Source organism: Geospiza fortis, unplaced genomic scaffold (genome assembly GCF_000277835.1).
Source record: "Geospiza fortis unplaced genomic scaffold, GeoFor_1.0 scaffold112, whole genome shotgun sequence".
Lineage (NCBI taxonomy): Eukaryota > Metazoa > Chordata > Aves > Passeriformes > Thraupidae > Geospiza > Geospiza fortis.
Genome location: NW_005054298.1, coordinates 387,561 through 406,252, shown reverse-complemented (window position 1 = coordinate 406,252; position 18,692 = coordinate 387,561). Strand labels below are relative to the sequence as shown.

Genomic DNA, 18,692 nt, shown 5'->3' with positions numbered 1-18,692 from the left:
AAATATATTTATAAAATTTAACTATAATTTATCAAATTAGACATATTTTACCTTGCTTATATTGTCATGTCCTGTTTCCAGGGTTTTTTTTGTAATTATCCCACGTATTAAATGAATGATCTACCAGCAATATATAAAATATTTATATTTAAATATATTTATAAAATTTAACTATAATTTATCAAATTAGACATATTTTACCTTGCTTATATTGTCATGTCCTGTTTCCAGGGTTTTTTTTGTAATTATCCCACGTATTAAATGAATGATCTACCAGCAATTAATGCAGTTTTCAAGTCTACTCAAAGCTCCCTGAATCTTGATTGTGGTGGCTACTTCTGCTCTCCAATGTAAAAAAATAAACCCCAGAAAATGAGTTTTATCTGTTTACCAGAAGAGGAATACTTTAGAACAGTGCTGCAATGCAAAAATGTTTCCCAGTTTTCATTCTAGTGTCTTCTGGAGTGTTTAAAATCAGTTTTATTGGGATTGGGATTAAAATCAGATTTTATTGGGTTGCTCATTGGGACACGTTAATTGATAACCCATGGATACAATGCAGATGTGATTCGTCAGAGTAATTAATCATGCTAATGTCTATGATTGCATAGATTTGGTAAATTAAAGCTCCTTATGATGTTTACAAAATGGGGGCCTGGGCAGGCGCTCCTCTCCTCTGAAAAAATCAACTTTTGTGGTTTGTTTTGGTGCAGAAAACCTGAAGTATGGATTTCTTGGCTAGGTTGTCTTCTTAAAAGACACAACTGCTTTTCCTTCATGTCATGGGGCATTTTAGGTGAAAGTAGAGATAATTTTAATATAGAGAAAAATATATGGATTTATCCTGTATTTGGATACATTAGGAAGTCAAAATTTTGTTTTATTTGTGTGGTAGCAGAAAGGAAAAATACCAGCAAGTTAGGACTGTGTAAAATAAAATTTAGCAGTGTAGAACACAATACGTTTGTCTTGCTGTGAAAATTGGGTTGTTTTCCACCACATCTCATTTTCGGCCTGCTAAATAAGGCAGTGGCCATGAACAAAATCTATGATTTTTGATATTTTTTGGTCCATAAAAAGGCAAGATGCTCATTTTGGGGCCACTGGGGTGGTGCTCCCTGTCTGTATGGACAGCTTGGCCTTGGGCGTGGTTCCCAAACATCCTCAGGTGAGCACAGACTTCTCCCTGAATAAAATTCTCCCTGGATTAAAATAAAATTACAGCTTGCTCTTGGAGTGGGAGAAAAGTGGAATTATTCCAGGCTTGCACTACCAAAAAAGTTGTAAAAGTTGATATAAAAATGGGATGTAAAAAGCTGATGTAAAATTCTCCCGGCCCACGCTGAGCTAGGCCGGGTTTTGCTCCTCCAGGAGCATCTTTAGGCGCAGCTTTGCAGGGCTGGAGCTTTGTGCTGGAGCAGAACCTGACCCTTTCCTGCTCTCTTTGCAGGTCAGCAAAACTGGAGCAGAGGGGGCAGTTCTGGATGAAGCTAAAAATATCAATAAGTCTTTGTCTGCTCTGGGCAATGTGATCTCGGCCTTGGCAGAGGGAACCGTAAGTGATCCTGGCTGGGGGTGAGGAGGGGTTTTTATTTTATTTATTTACCTGCTTCTTTGCCATCCACAGAGAAAAAAAGGAAAGGAGTAAAAGGAGCTAACATTTCAGCTCTGAAAGGAGAAAATGCTGGCTGCTAATAAAATATTAACAAACAAAATATTGTCACAAACCAGCGGCACTTTGGCTGTTCTGCCCGAGATGAGGAATTAATTCTCAGCGATGGCATTGGAGCAGCTCCCAAATCTGGGCACAATCACAACAAATTGTGACTCCTGCCAGCGTGGACTCACCTCCTGTCTTGGTTTGGAAAGACAGGTGCCTGCTAAGGAAGGCAGGAGCCTCCCCTGAAATGGAGAAAATGAACCCCCCCACTCCGAATTGCTATAAATTTGAAATTAAGGGGCTCTCAGGCAAAAAAATATGGGAGCAGGAAATAACAGTTCTTTAACAGGGAAGAAAGAAAAAGGATAAAATAAACAATGCAGTAAACTAAACCAACACTGCCAGAGTCAGAACCCAACCTGACACCCTGTGGGTCAGGGTGCTGGCAGCAGTGCCATTGGAATTGTGGCTCAGCCCTCCTGCAGTGTCAGGGGTGGTTCTGCTGGAGCAGGGATCCTGGAGAAGGGTGCAGTCTCTGCCTCTGGAGATCCAGTGGAAGAGGCAGCTGCTGTTCCTCTGGGAAATCCAGTGGAGAAACCGTGCTGGTGTTCCAGAATCTCCAGATTATATCTGGGTAGGAATGCTTGGCTGGTGTTCCAGAATCTCCAGATTCTATCCAGGTAGCAATGCTTGGCTCCTCCCTCTGGGCTCACATCTCCCAATGGGATGCTGCAGTTCTTATCAGCCATGCAGTGACATTCAATGGCTGTTATCAGCAGATGTCCCCCAGAGGGAGGAGTGATTGTGGAGGAGATAAGGAAAGTGCCCACTTGACAGAAGACAACTGCCATACAGATGGCAAATAGAATACATCTTGCCTTGCAGTCTGCAGCACCTCCTCTCTGGTTAAAACAATTGTTCTTGTCTTTTGCTTGTGTTTGGATTAGAAAACCCACGTTCCCTACCGAGACAGCAAAATGACCAGGATCCTGCAGGATTCCCTGGGGGGGAACTGCAGGACCACCATCGTCATCTGCTGCTCCCCGTCCGTCTTCAACGAGGCCGAGACCAAGTCCACCCTGATGTTTGGCCAGAGGTGAGTCCCATGGGATCAGCCTGGATGCATCCCTCCTCCCTTGGAATCCAGAGCTTTTTTATTGGTAAAAAAAAAATCTGGAGAGCTTCAGAGAGCTGGCTCTTTATTCCCAGTGATTCCAGGAAAATCCTCCAGGAAAATCGAGGTTAATGTTGGAGCAGCTGCTCTGCTTGAGGGTTGAAAAGTGGGGAAGGATTGGGCAATCCATGGAAGAATGTCTGTAAGAAACTCTTGCATTCCTTCCTGGTTGTTTTTCCTGCAGAAAAATTAAGATGTTATCTTAATTCCTTGAAATTTTATGGGAAAGAAAATCACTGGGCAGCTTCCTGTGGAAAAAATTCAGTTTTGCTTTATTGGAGACTTCAGAAAATCCACATTTTTATTTGTGTAGTAGCAGAAAGGAAAAATATCAGCAAGTTAGGACTGTGCAAAATAAAATTTAGCAGTTGTAGAACACAATACATTTGTCTGGCTGTGAAAATGGGTTTTTTTTCCACCACATCTCATTTTTGGCCTGCTAAGAAAGATAAAGGCACTGGGCAATTTTCTGTGGAAAATTTCAGTTTTGCTTTGTCTAACAGTGCTGTTGATGCTTTTAAGAGTTGTCTTCTTCAATTCCATCTCAGGGATCATTGTTATGTAAAAATATCTCTAAAAATCAAGAAAATTAAAGAGTGTGGGCTCTGTGATATTGACACCTTTGAGAGCTTGCCATGGTGACTCATGGACCTGATGTTTGGAGGATCTGGACAATTCAGGAACAAAAATTATGGAAGGATCCAGAAAGGAAATTTCTCTTCTTTGTGTGTTTATTGACAAGAGTGATATGAAATGCATTGGGAAGGTTTGCAGAAATAGGTCGGGCTCATTATGTAATTACTGCTTTTGTGGTAATTGAGGAGAACTGGGATCCTTTGGAAAATTACTTGTTTTGTTTGATTTGTGTAGTAGCAGAAAGGAGAAATACTGGCAAGTTAGGAGTGTTTAAAGAGAGTTGAACAGTTTGAGGATACAATAGCTTTGTCTTTGTTTAAAATTGGGTTGTTTTCCACCATGTGGAGCTTCTGGACTGCAAAAAGAGGCAGTGGCCATGAGCAAAATCAGGTTAAAGAGGTCCTTTGTAGGTGTTTTCCCCCCATTGTGAGCTGAACGTGGTTTTTAGCTATTGAAGATCCAAACTTGTACTGATCCAATCATGTGTTGAGCAAAACCAAGCATCCTGAGATGCAGGAATGAAATCAAGAGCATGAACAACTCTGAACTCCAGTTTCCAAGTTCAGTTTCAGTTTACATTCCCCCTGGCTTCATTCCTCTTTCCGTAATGAGTAAAATTTGCCCTTTTTTGGGGCAAGGCAGTTTTCTGAGTGGCTCTGCACATCCTGGCTAAATATTCATCAGTTTCCTGGGAGGAGGAGCATTTTGGGGGTGATCCTTACTGAGGACCAGGATGGCAGTGCAAGAACTGGGAAAACAGGGAAATATTTGTGAGGCAATCCTCACGGACAGCAACTGAATTTCCAGGAATTCTGAATTGTCAGGAAGGAAATAATTTGTATTTCCCTGGGAGGACTGGTGCTCTGTGCAGAGCAGCCCATGGATTATCCATGCACAACTTTCTCCGGCAGGATTTTGGGTGGGAATGGTGGGAATGGGGGTTCTTTTCCAGGCTCTTGGGTTGTTGTGTCTCATTTTTCTGATGTGACACCGCTGAGGAGCTCAGTGGCATTAAAGGGAAGGTCCATGACTCATGGCTGACTGCTGATTTTTCCTGGGAAAAGAAAAGAGTTATGTCACCATTAAAATAAATGTCAGGAGTGAAATCCATCTTCAGAGGAGCTCTTGTACCAATCAAACTGTACAAGTGCTCCTTTGATAGTAGTGAATCAGCTTTCTCTTTTTCTGCTCCATCTTTCCTCGTGTTTTTATCTCATTTTTAATTGTAGTTGTCAGTAAGGGCTTCATCCATCATCAGGAGAATCTTCCTGGTGTGGCGGGAATTTTTTATCCCTGGTACAGTTAAATGAGTGGAAACCTGAGCTGTGCTTTTAGCAGAGACAAAGTGTAAACACTGACCATTAGGAAATTATTTTAAAAGCCCAAGATTGTTTAAAAAATACTTTTAAGATAATAAAAGTCCTGCTTGCCACAGGGTGCAAATCACTGGAGCTTTATAAACTGCTGAGGGTTTATCTGTTATCCTTTTCCTTATCTGCTTTATTCAACAGCACTGGAGGCATTTGAAGGGACTCAGTGTCTGAGCAGTGAAGGGCAAAGATCTGAGGCTTTCTTAATTCACAGTGATTGGTTTGGTTTCCCTTTTCAGTGTGGATTTGCTGGAGTAGGTGCTGGGCATTGTTTTCTGCTTGCTTTGCATTTCCTGGCACAGTTGCTTGGGTTGGGTTGGAGCTGAGCACTTTCAGAATAATGAAGTGGTGGTGGTTATTAGGAGGCTTGAAATTTGGGATATTTTTGCCTAGGGAGGCAGGAACATTTTTCCTTTTTTTCCTTTTTTTCCTCTTTTCCTTTTTTCCCTTTTTTCATTTTTTTTTCCTTTTTTCCTTTTTCCCGTTTTCCCCTTTTTCCCTTTTCCCCTTTTCCCCTTTTCCCCTTTTCCCCTTTTCCCCTTTTCCCCTTTTCCCTTCCCTTCCCTTCCCTTCCCTTCCCTTCCCTTCCCTTCCCTTCCCTTTTTCTTTCCTATTTTTTCCTTTCCTCTTCCTTTTCTTTTTTCCTTTCCTCTCCTCTTCCCTCTCTTTCCTCTTCCCTTCCCCACCCTGGACACTTCCAGGGATGGGGAATCCACCATTTCCCAGTTCGTTCCCCTCTGTATGATGGGAAAATCCCCAATCCCCACGGTTGCACTGGGATGAAAACCCCAAAGCAGCTGCCCTGGGGTTTGTTTGCAGGGCCAAGACCATCAAGAACACGGTGTCTGTGAACCTGGAGCTGACAGCCGAGGAGTGGAAGAAGAAGTATGAGAAGGAGAAGGACAAAAACAAGAGTTTAAAGAACGTTATCCAGCACCTGGAGCTGGAGCTGAACAGGTGGAGGAATGGTAGGTGCCAAAAATTGGGAGCTGGATGTGTCTGTGTTGAAATCTTGCCCTAAATCACAATTTCTATTAATTGTGTCTGGCCACGAAATCTAAATTCACATCATAACTCACAGTTCATAATAATAATGGAAAGTGAATAAGCAAAAACCAGGGAAACCAGCAGCCGTTTGTGGGAGAAAATGCCAAAATTGGTGATTTCAGGGTAGAGAACACAGGAGGCGTCACTAATGTTAATATTGTTAATGATAGTAATCAAAAAAGGAAAAATGTCATTATATTTGGGGTTTTAAAAAAAATAACTCTGCTCCTGAGGCATGAGAATCATTGTGCTTTAAGGTAATTGGACCTTGGGTTTGGGGATTTTTTATAATTGAATTTCACATTAGAATAATTAATTAGTCTTTTAGTGCAATGACAGGGAGTGGCATCTGCTTAGAAGAATCACCATTTGTCTGCTCCTGTGGCTTCTAAATGAAAATTTTTGTTGAGATCAGCCAATTTTCTGATTAGAAAAGTGGGGAATTGCTGTTCAGGGTAGGTTGTAACATCAGCTGTAGGATGGTACAGGAGGCAGAATATGGATTCACACAAATATAAGAATTTTTATTGAAAACAAAATTTTTAAAATGTAATTTAGTCTGGAACACTGGCAGATAATTTCTGGCAGCAAACCAGCCTTAGTTTGAATTATTTCACATTTTAAAAATCAATCCCCAACCTCCAAACCAACAAAAAAAAAAAAAAAAAAAAAAAAAAAATAATATTCTTTTTTTTTATATTTTTAAAAAAAAAAACAATGCAAAGCTTATTTTTTTTTTTTAACAAAAGCCTGGATGGATCTTTTTATTTAAATATCCTCCTCCCCTCCCTGGGTGCTGCTGTTACCCAGCAATGCATTCAAAAGATTATTGATTTCTTGTCTGACCTTGTGCACTCCCATCCTCTGGAAGGATGGAGGCTTTTTACAAAGGGAACAGTCCCAGCAATCCCACCTTGGATAATATTCCACCAGCACAGTTTATTCCAGGGACTAAGGATTTATTCTACAAATTAAAAGGGTGGCAGGGAATGGGTGAGCTGAGCATTTCAGCTTCCAGGTGCCCAGTTTTTTGGTGTTTTACAGGCAGGAGGTTTTCATCCAATGAGTGAGAAATTAAACATTGCTTTTGGGAATGTTTAATCCCAAAATGTTTATCCTGGTGGATTCTCCACAGCCTGAGGAACATTTTTTGTGTACATGCATTCTAACCAAACCCACCTTTCCTTCCCTGCTCCAGCAGCAAAAAAATCAATTCCCATTTCCCTCATTAATAATAGAAAATGCCATCAAGCCTTCAGAAATAGGGCAGAAAACATTTGGAGTCAAGTACCTGGAGAGAGGTGATGCTGCTTGATTTCAAATTCCACTTTTTCCGTGCTTTCAGCTGGGGGGGAAAAAAAAATCATCTTGTGCTTTTTCTTGCCCTTTTTGTTTTGCTCTGGGGCCTCACTCAGCCTTTCTGGGCTTTGATCTGTTGGTCCTGTTGACCTGTTCCCCTGCCAGTGAGATAAACTGGCAAGAGGAATGGCTGGTCAAGCTTTCAGGAGCTAAAATATTGGAGTTTTTTCCTGGAAAAGGGAAAATCCTTTACGCTTCCCACCCCCTGAGCAATGTGTGCAGCATCCAGGGTCTTCCCCAGCCTCTGGTAAAGGTGAATTTAATTTCTACCATGAGCACCACACCCCATCCCTCATCTCTGAGCCTGTAATTGTAGCCCAGGGCTGCTCCTGAAGGAAATATTCCTTAGGGACAGGGATTTTGTAGGGAATGTGTCTGCTGTGCACAGGCAACCTCTGGAAGTTGGTGTTTGTGCTGGAATTTGCAAGGTAAAAGTTGAATGTTGTTTTAAACGCGGCTGTGCTGGTCCACCCTGGAGGAAGAGATATTTAAATGCCAGCAGATTTTAGGCTGGAATTTGGGGGGGGTTTCCCTCCTTTTTTACACCTCTGTTAATCCATGGAGCTAATCCTGAGTATCAAGGGAGTGAAAGGAGAGCCAGGAATTCTGTGCTTTTAGTGTTCAACCTGCTGCTGGATTTTATGGGATCATCAAGGTTGGGAAAAACCTCACAGAGTCCATGTGATTCCTTGAGAGGCTGCCCTGGAGCAGAGGCTGGGCAGAGTCACAGAACAAAGCAGGGATTCATCCCAAGGATCTCCTCCATGGATGCACCTTGGGCAGCACCAGAGCCCAGCCAGGGCTGCACCCAAGATGAACCAAAATGGCCCCAAAATGCACGAGCGCTCCCGGGGTCTCTCCCTGGGATCAGTTCTGCTCCATTTGCACCTTGCACTTCATTGTCCCATTCCAGCTTTAGCCCAGGCAGTCCCACCCTGCTTGTTTTTCTCTCTCCAGCCCACGGGGTTTGTTGTAATTGAGACAGAGACAGTACAAAGCAACACACTCCATTTTCAGAAGGCTTCAAACTGTTTTTATTCCAGCGTGTATGCTTTTTATACATTCTTGCAAAACTCCTAAGTTTACTCATTGGTCACAAGAAACAAAAAAAGTGCTCATTGGAATAGGCAGCTGCAGGTTTCTCTTATTGATCCTTCTTTCTTTCTTGGTTTCTATGTCAAAGACCTTGGTAGAAAATTCTTTCAGGGCTAAAAATGGATCCTCTTGTCAAACTTCTCTGTGGCTCACTGAAATTTCTGTAAAACCTCTTCCACAGCTGTTTGTGCTCTTGGGATCGCAAACCTGAGATTGGGATCATTTGTCCTTGGTGCCCAGCTGGAGCAGGAATTGTTTTGTCTCCCTGCTCTGCGCACAGAGCTCAGCAACACTGAATGTGAAGCTCAGAGCTGCACACTAAAGCAGCTCAGAGTCTGAAAAATATAAAATCTAAACCCTGAGGCATCACATGGAGTTTGCATTCCCATGGGATCATCACCCTCACAAGGGCGGCCACCTCCCCACACCTTTTCCTTGTCATTTGTATCCCTGGAAGGGGCACAAAGCCCTTCCATGACCAGGAACACCCATCCTGGAGAATCCCTGGGTTTGGGATTGTAGGATTTCCATGAGCTGTGTTCCCTGCAGGAGAAGCTGTGCCCGAGGAGGAGCAGATCAGTGCCAAGGACCAGAAGAACCTGGAGCCTTGTGATAACACCCCAATCATTGATAACATCACCCCCGTGGTCGCCAGCATCTCCACGGAGGAGAAGCAGAAATACGACGAGGAGATCGCCAGCCTCTACAGGCAGCTGGATGATAAGGTGGGAATGTTGGATCCCAGGTGGGAATGTTGGATTCCGTGGGGGAATGTTGGATTCCGTGGGGGAATGTTGGATTCCAGGGGGGAATGTTGGATTCCACGTGGAAATGTTGGATTCCATGGGGGAATGTTGGATTCCAGGTGGGAATGTTGGATTCCAGGTGGGAATGTTGGATTCTGGATGGAAATGTTGGATTCCATGGGGGAATGTTGGATTCCATGGAGGAATGTTGGATTCCAGGGTGGGAATGTTGGATCCCAGGTGGGAATGTTGGATTCCATGGGGGAATGTTGGATTCCAGGGTGGGAATGTTGGATTCCAGGGGGGAGTGTTGGATCCCAGGGGGGAATGTTGGATTCCATGGGGAAGGTTGGATTCCTGGGGGAATGTTGGATTCTGGATGGGAATGTTGGATTCCATGGGGGAATGTTGGATTCCATGGAGGAATGTTGGATTCCAGGGTGGGAATGTTGGATCCCAGGTGGGAATGTTGGATTCCATGGGGGAATGTTGGATTCTGGGTGGAGATGCACAATTCTTGCCAAGATTTTTGTATTTTTGCTCTATTTCTTCTACTTTTATATTTTTGCTCTATTTCTTTTTTGCTCTATTTGTGTATTTTTTGCTGCTGTTTCTATTGTGAACTGGAAAACGCTGGAAAATTCCAAATACTGCACAAAAGCAGATCCTGTAGGCTCTCCACCCCCTTTCCCTGTGCAGACACCGTTTGGGAGCATTCTCCAGGAAATCAGAGCCCAGTTTTTTGATAGTTTTAAGTCCTTTTCTTCAGTGATTTGTGTAAAATCCCTCAGCAAACTGTAATGTCATCTTGGAGTCACCAGGGGAGGAAAAAATCGTAGAATTTGAAGGAAAATACACCCCCATCCCCTTTTGTTTGTGTCGTTGGAGCTGCCAACACAGCCCAGAGGGCTCATTTATTTGTTTATTTCTTTGCACAGCTTGAGGGACATCGGTGGCACTTAAAGCTCTCAGCAATTCCCTTCTCCAGCCATTAAGAGCTTTGGCTTGTGGGAAGATGAAAAGGGGAGGGGGAAAAAAAAGGCCCAGAAAAAACCCATTCACCACCCTGGATGAGAGCAGCAAAAAAAAAAAGGGGGCAGCTCTCATCCTGAATCAATAGTCAATTTTAAAATTCAGTTGTAATTAGCAGGAAAATAGCAGCAAAAAGCCCAGTGTGTCCTTGCCTGTTAATATTGAGGTTTGGCTGTTTGTGGACACAGAGAAAATGTGTCTAAACCTGAATTTTGGTCTCCCTGCACAGTCTGGTGGCACTGAAAAGAGCAGTTTTCTGTAAGAAATGACAGCTTTTCTCTGATTGCACTCTCCAGCTTTTCCATATTGATCAGCAAAAGGAAAAAAAAATCAGTCATTGTTTCACTTTCCTCGTGCAAAGCAGCAAAGCCCAGTAAATTATTCCAGAGGTAACTGGCAGCAGGTTTGAGTTTTTCCCTAGAAAACATGGGAAGCATAATTTGAGACAGGACTGTAGGAAGTGAGAAGGTATTTGATCCCAAACAAAGGGATCCCCAACCCAAAATATCACCATTTATACCAGTGTTAACAGCTTTTACAGCAGAGCTCTGTGTATATTTATTTATTTTATTTCTGGTATATTGATATATATTTATTTATGTATATTTAGTTTTATCCCCCCTCACACCACTCAAACATGCACAAAGTTTTATTCCCCTTTCTTTCCTAGAAAGAGGAAATAAAAAGTGATCAAGTGAGAGCTGTGAAAAGGAATTAAAAATCTCCACCCCTGTTTCATTGCAGGATGACGAAATCAACCAGCAGAGCCAGCTGGCTGAAAAATTAAAGCAGCAAATGTTGGATCAAGAGGAGGTAAGGAACTAAAATAAATAAACCAGCCTAAAAAAAATCCCTTTACATTTTGCTCCTGAGCCCCTTGTTTAATGATTCTGCCCCAGCTGTTCATATTAACTGGCTGAAATTCAAGTGGAAAAGGTGTCAGCCAGGCTTAAACTTGAAATTTCATAATATTCTCATTAAGCCTTGATAAAAGTCCTTGAAATAACAATCCCTCCTGCTGGGAAGTGATGCTGGAGGTCCAAGGTAGGAGTGGGGCCAGGATTTTTCACTCCAAATGTGATTTTTGATGTGTCTGTGCCCATTCAGGTACCCAGGCACGACGGACTACAGGCAGTTAGAGATTTCCTGATATTAAATCACTAATTACCATTATTTTGGCAATTAGAGACAGCAATCTGTGAGATGGAAAAACCTGATAATTGGTGCTGCCCCAGATTTGCTGTAAAATCTTGGATTGCTCACTTCAGACATTTGATTGCGTCGTTTCTGTCCCTAAAATGAATTTTTGTTGGGTTTGGGATGGAGAAACGTGAGCACTAAACTCAGTCAAGCCATTCCCTTCTGTGAGCAGTTCTGAGGATGCAAAATGAGGCAATAACACCAAATTCCCCAACTGTTGCTGTGATCTTTCTCAGGAATTGCTTTTATTGTGCATCCAGGCCCTCAGAAAGGGTTTCCAAGGTGTTATTAGAGAAAAAAAAAATATTTATGAACATGTATGCTATTTATCACTCAGGGCTCACCTGCCCCCTCTGGGGACTTGTCCTGGCTGGGGGAATCTCCAGCTTTATTTTATTTTATATTTTATTTTATTTTATTTTATTTTATTTTATTTTATTTTATTTTATGCTTAAGCTTCTCATTCTCTTGCCACAGCTTGATTTGATTGCTCTGTGCTGGGGCTACAAAAAAACCCAAAAAAACAAAACAAAACAAACAAACAAAAAAAAAAAAATAGCATCATCTTATTATTTTAAAATAAATAATAATAATGCACTTGAAGTACATTATTATATATTTATAAAATATAGTAAATACAAATTATATAGAATATATAATAATTATTGTATAAGAACAATAATATATGTTATTTTATTATCATATTATAATATATTATTACATTATAATATATTATTCTAATAATTTATTTCCTGATGTGTATTATGAGTTTATTTGTGTCACCTCACTTCTCCCAACTTTTTCACATCCCTTGGGGCTGATTTTGCCCCACAGCTGTGCCTTGGTTTTGGGGTGATGTGCATCCCTCCTGAATTATTCCTCACCCTCCCTGTTCCAGTGCCACCTCTGGAAGATCAATCAGCTTTTCAGTGCCCATTTCTCCCCTTTTTTTGTGCACATTCCTGGTCCAGCTTTGCTAAATTCCAAAATCTCTGCAGCTGGTGCTGTCCAGAGCCTTTGTCTGCCTGGTCCCAGCTCTTGTGCAGTGCTTACCTTGGGAGGAGAAGGTGATATTTTATTATTCAAAGGTGATATTTTACTATTCAAAGGTGGTATTTTACTATTCAAAGATGATATTTTATTATTCAAGGTGCTTTTCCCCACATCAGCCGTCCTTGCTCTCCCCTGGAGATGTGATGAGCTCACTGATCCAGCAGCAGCTGCCTCACTCTGCTCCCCCTAATTAACCAGCCCTTATTTGTGCTTGATTAAGCCAGCAGGTTAATTATAAACCTGCTGCAGATGAGGCTGATTTTAGGGGGATTTTTGGTGCCTTTTCACCTCTGGCTGCTGCTTCAGGTGGGTGTTTTTGGGGATTCTGGGTATTCCATGCCCAGGTGGAACAGATCCATGGAGTGCTGCAGCCATGGGCCTTTTCCCTGATTTACAGCTCCTCTCCATTAGGTTTTTTTGGTGGCTTTTGAAAAGCTTGCTCCATTTTTCCACACCATATCACCCAGAATCTCCTTGTTTATGCTGCAGGTGATGCCCACCACTTCTTGAAGCCGCGCAGAAAATTTCTGAAGTAAATGTAAATAATAGCTCCATCTGTGTTTAGCAGGAAGACGATTTGAAGCTATTTTGTTGTTTAAATATTTACATGCCATCTGGCTCTGGCAATCCAATGGCTTTTTCCATAGCGTGAGTGCACTTGTGAGGCTGCAGCATTACCAGGGAGATAAATTTCCCCTACATCTGAGTCCTCCCTGGGCACGTGCCAGCCTCCAGAGCTGCCCGCCTGCTTTCCTATTTTCCACAAGCACTCTGAGCCAAAAGAAAAAAGCCATTTCTTCTGGGACATTCTGCTTTTTGGGTGGTCTGCTTGACAGAAATGTTTTTGTTTGGTTTTTTTTGTTTTTTTTTTGCTGGGGGTCTCACTCAGGTGCTGGGTGGGCAGATCAGGAGAAATCCAGCCAAAACACTTCAGCAGGGAAGGTTTTATTCCACTGTCTGCAATATTATACCAATCCATAATCCATATTGCTTGGGAAGGAGTGAATTCTGTGAATGACTGCCCAAACTTTGCTGTTAGGATGAGCATCAGGCCCTCCCACACCTCCTGCACTGCTTTTATCTGTTGTAATTCCCTATCTGATGTTTTCATGCCATGTCAAGCCCTGGGCTTGTTGTTATTCTTGAAAGTGCGGTATTAGCAATAAATGTTAGGTGTCACTTTTATTCATTTTCACATCCCCCTGCAGTGCAGGGCTGCTGGTGGGGCTGGGGTTGTGCTGAGCACACCACAGCTGAATTTTCAAAGCTTTAACATCTCACTGAGCATTGCTTCAAGGGCAAGGGACAGTGACCTCCCACAATCACTGAAACCTCAGCAGCAAGCAAACAGTAAATTTAAGAAGTTTTCCAGCTTGGAAACACTCTCTAGTGTGTGTGTGTGAAGTGAGTATTTTCTTCTGAGATTAATATTTTCCCTCAGCAAACAGGAGCAGCTAATCTGTCCTCAGCATCGTCCTGCAGATGATGAGTGAGAATAATCGTCTTAGGTTTGCTTATCAAAATATTTCTGTGAAGCCACGAGGTCTTTGAGGCTGCCTCAGAGAGCCCTTTTCCCTCAGCTCAGCTCAGAGCCCTGAGCCTCTGGTGAAACATTTTACTTTGTGGGATGTTTTTTTTTTTTGCTCTGAGGATTGAGGGCAGAAAATGTCTTTGGAGCTCTGATACTGCTTAGAGTCAGTTTCTGTGCCTCAGCCTTGGGTCATAATAGGATTTGATGAAGATTTTTCTCGTTGAAGTTCAGAGCTTTTTTTTTGTGCTTCCTTCAAATGCTTTTGTGCTGGAACTGCTGCTGTTTTCAGGATTTCTCCCCTGCTGCACGCGCGATTTGTGCTCACTCTTTTCCCCCCCTCTTTGCCTGTATTTCTCCTTTTCAATATTGCCTTTTGAAGGGGTTTTTGGGTCGCTCAATGCTGCTGTGATGTTCCTCCCCAGCTTTTGGCCTCCACCAGGAGGGATTATGAGAAGATCCAGGAGGAGCTGACCCGGCTCCAGATTGAGAATGAGGCGGCCAAGGATGAGGTGAAGGAGGTGCTCCAAGCCCTGGAAGAGCTGGCTGTCAATTATGACCAGAAATCCCAGGAGGTGGAGGACAAAACCAGGACCAACGAGCAGCTGGCAGATGAGCTGGCACAGAAAAGTGTAAGAGCACCTTGTTCATCCTCCTGGTTCTCTCCTTGCACGCTGAACATCCCCAAAAACCTGCTGGTGTCACCCTCTCATCCCTGTCTTAATTAACCGACGAAATTAAGGGGATTCAGAAGCTGCTCTGTGGAAGTTGGTGGCAGATTGTGGCTCTTGCAGCAAGGGACTGGATGTGAGAAGTGGCCATCCTGTGTTTTGGATATTTAAAAGCTGTATTTTGCCAAGAGAGCTGTGAAAATCTGCCTCGTGCAAATGGCAGCGTTTTGTGGTTTTCTGGACTCTGTGCTGTGGAGCTGGGATTTTACAGGGAGCCAGGGGATCTCAAGGAAGGAATCAGGAAAAAAAAAATTAATCGGCTTTTTCAGCTCTGATGTGTCCTGAATCTTAAGCAAAAAATGGGATCTGAGGAAAATCAAGATTGGTTTAGTAGCTTAAAGCATCCTTTTCCCTTAATTCATTACACCAACTTAAGGAGCTGTTGTTAACAGATCTGTTTCATTAAAGGCTTTGTTATCTCCCCCAGTAAACCAGATTACCACGAAATCCATTGGAAAAAATTGAATTTTCTATCCCTCCCTACCTATTTCCCTGTGATTAACCTCCTTTGATGTATTATGCAAATCAGAATCTTGGCGGATTTGCTACATTTAATAGATCTAAAGTAGTCTTTGGTGGCAAGTGAGTTGTGAAAGTGGATTATGCCAAGGTGGAACTGGATGTGTCACTACATTGTGCCAGCAGGCATGAGGAAAATACCCCCTGAAAACTGCCCAGCCTGCAGAGGGGAGGGTAATTCTTGTTTTTGAACCTTTCCAGAGCGCCCTGACAGCGACCCAGAGGGAGCTGGGCCAGTTGCAGGAGCTCAGCAACCACCAGAAGAAGAGAGCCACAGAAATCCTGAACCTGCTGCTGAAGGACCTGGGGGAGATCGGGGGAATCATCGGCACCAACGACGTCAAAACCGTGCGTGGGCTTTGTGCTCTGTGCTTTCAGCTTTCCCCAGCTCCTCCTGCAGGGAAACAGCCCAGCAAAGCAGGGAGTCCCACTGGGGCTTGCCTTGGAGGGGACTTAAAGCTTTTCTGGTTCCAAATCTCTGCCTGGATAGGGACACCTTCCCCTATCCCAGGCTGCTCCAGCCTGGCCTTGGGCACTGCCAGGGATCCAGGGGCAGCCCCAGCTGCTCTGGGAATCCCAGCCCAGCCAGGAATTCCCAATTCCCAATGTCCCACCCATCCCTGCCCTCTGGCAGTGGGAGCCATTCCCTGGCTCCTGTCCCTCCATCCCTTGTCCCCAGTCCCTCTCCAGCTCTCCTGGAGCCCTTCAGGCCCTGCCAGGGGCTCTGAGCTCTGCCTGGAGCCTTCCCTTCTCCAGGGGAACATTCCCAGCTCTCCCAGCCTGGCTCCAGCCCCGGGAGCATCACAGGTGTGGAATGTGTGGATCCAGCAGTCCTTGCCCCAGGACACTCTCTGTAAATCCTGGCTGAGCACACAGGAGGACACTGCAGAGCTCTTTGTCTGGCTGGGAATGATGGCTTATGAAAGCTGACCTAGAATAGAGACTAGACAGAGCTAAAGAATAAAGCAGGGATTTAGTAAGAGGCCAGCTCAGTAAATACCCCAAGATTAGCCCTTCTCTTTCCCCCCCTGCCGTGGGCAGGAACACCTTCCACTGTCCCAGGTTGCTCCTGATTCTTTGTGAAGGCTGACCTAGAACAGAGACTGGACAGAGTTAAAGAATAAAGCAGGGATTTATTAAAAGGCCTCCATGGATGCACCTTGGGCAGCACCAGAGCCCAGCCAGGGCTGCACCCAAGATGAACCAAAATGGCCCCAAAATGCACGAGCGCTCCCGGGGTCTCTCCCTGGGATCAGTTCTGCTCCATTTGCACCTTGCAGTTCATTGTCCCATTCCAGCTTTAGCCCAGGCAGTCCCACCCTGCTTGTTTTTCTCTCTCCAGCCCACGGGGTTTGTGCTCCTGGGCTGAGATTTGGGTCATTTGTCCTTGGTGCCCAGCTGGAGCAGGAATTGTTTTGTCTCCCTGCTCTGTGCACAGAGCTCACCATCCCATAATGTGAAACCTAGACTTACACACTAAAGCAGCACAGAGCCTGAAAAACAGAAAGCTAAACCTGAGGCATCAGGGGAGGCTCAGTGTCTGGGCTCACAGCTCCCACAGTTATTCCCAGCTCAGTTTTTGGGGCCAGAGCCCATCTGGGAGTCACTGAGCTGATTAATAAGGGGTCTGAATTCCCCCCAAACCAATCCACACGTAGCCCAACTCCTTCCCTAGCAGGCACGACTCAGAATTCACAGAATATGAAAATATTGGCTTCTGAGCTGGCCAAGTTTTGATCTGAAGTTTGGTGCACATTTTGGTCAGCCCTGCTTTGAGGTTTGCCTCTGTGTGGCTCTGTGTGCTTTGGGGATGCAGCAGAGGAGGTGGCTGCTCACTTTGTCACATTTGTACAAGAACAAAATGCTGATTTCAGAGAAAATATTTGTATGGTCATTGCTAAATGGCAGCGATGGAAACTTTCCACGGCCTGGAAAAATCTCCTTGGTGGTGTTAATGCCATCCTTGTCTATTTAAAACCCCATGAAAAATAGCAGTGGTTGAAAGGGGCTAAGTCCATTTTTGAGATGTATGAAAACTCCTTGCAATACATTTTTGTTACTTTTAGTTCACGTTTTGTCCTGCCAAGGCTCTCTTTGGGCAGCAGGAGCTGCAGCCTGTCCTGCTGCAGAGGACGCAGTCCCTGCCGTCCCTGTGGTGCTGCAGACTGCAGCCTTTGGAGATGTCACAGCAGCCTCTGGTGGCCGCAGGAGCCGGGACTGGGACAGGAAATCTTTGCAAATGGAGGCAGAGGCAGTTTGGTACGAGTTCTTGTAGGAACTGAGATGTCAGCACTTCAGGGGACAGCTGCCAGTGGAAATCAGGCCAGACTGAGGAGCTTTTAGAGAATAATTTCAAATTTGTTGGCAATTAGCATCTTTTCCAAGTGTGTCTAATCTCAGAGCAGACTGACAATTTTGGAAGAAATGTCATTTTTCAGGATTTTTGGGAGAAGCAGCGGCACATGTTCCCTTCCCTTTGGCAGTGCTGGGAAAAAAGGGGAAGCAGATGAAGTTGAGCTGTGTTACTGCTCAGGGAGAACCTGCACAGATCCTCAGTGGAATATCCTGAGCTGGAAGGGAGCCACAGGATCATGGATCCAGCTCCTGGTCCTGCACAGACACCCCAAAATCCCACCCTGGGTATCCCTGGGAGTGCTCTCCAAACCCTTCTGGAGCTCTGGCAGCCTTGGGAATGTGCCCATTCCCTGGGGAGCCCAGCACCCTCTGGGGGAAGAGCCTTTACCTGAAATCCATCCTAATGCCTGGATATGATATCCCTTCACACAAATGTGAAATATCCAAGATAGATAAAAATAAAATATACAAGATAAAAAGACAAATCAAACCAAAAATTCTGAAGGAAGCTATGTCCTTAATGTAATAAGCACTCATTAAGTGAAAAGATCCTGATTCTAATTTTTTTTGTCCTCCAAATCTGAGTTTTAAGTTTTCAGAAGTAACTTATGCTCTTCTCCCCTGCTCCAAGCTCTCTTTCTGAAATGACCCCTGGCCTGTAAAGCCATCCCAGAGCCCAGGCCCGGCCTGCAGGCTGGTTCCCAGAGCAGGAGCAGCTCTGGGTGCGAGCAGCCGGCCCTCCCTGTGTGCTCAGTTGGCAGATGTGAACGGCGTGATCGAGGAGGAGTTCACCATGGCCAGGCTCTACATCAGCAAGATGAAGTCGGAGGTGAAGTCGCTGGTGAACAGGAGCAAGCAGCTGGAGAGCGCCCAGATGGACTCCAACAGGAAGATGAACGCCAGCGAGAGGGAGCTGGCGGCCTGCCAGCTCCTCATCTCCCAGGTGGGTCTGCTCCTGCCTGCTCCAGGCCTTGGGGCCCGCCAGCTGTGCTGGTGGGAGGCTTTTGGGATGAGGTGAGAGATGAGAATACGACTTCGAGTTTCCAGAAGGTTGGTTTATTATGATATGATATTATATGAAATTCTATTTTATTATATGAAATGATTTTAAATTCCATTCTATTCTATTCTATTCTATTCTATTCTATTCTATTCTATTCTATTCTATTCTATTCTATGGAATTATA

General features: G+C 44.1%; 1 protein-coding gene across 1 annotated transcript in view; it reads left to right on the top strand.

Annotated features, from left to right (window-relative positions):
- The window catches only part of KIF5C (kinesin family member 5C), a 58,229-nt gene that overhangs the window by 23,294 nt on the left and 16,243 nt on the right, over window positions 1–18,692 (top strand). The window contains exons 9-16 of the mRNA XM_014312343.2: window positions 1,451–1,555; window positions 2,608–2,756; window positions 5,660–5,808; window positions 8,891–9,066; window positions 10,864–10,932; window positions 14,326–14,532; window positions 15,352–15,498; window positions 18,260–18,448. Of these exons, the coding sequence (XP_014167818.1) occupies window positions 1,451–1,555; window positions 2,608–2,756; window positions 5,660–5,808; window positions 8,891–9,066; window positions 10,864–10,932; window positions 14,326–14,532; window positions 15,352–15,498; window positions 18,260–18,448 (1,191 nt within the window). The remainder of the gene's footprint in view (window positions 1–1,450; window positions 1,556–2,607; window positions 2,757–5,659; window positions 5,809–8,890; window positions 9,067–10,863; window positions 10,933–14,325; window positions 14,533–15,351; window positions 15,499–18,259; window positions 18,449–18,692) is intronic.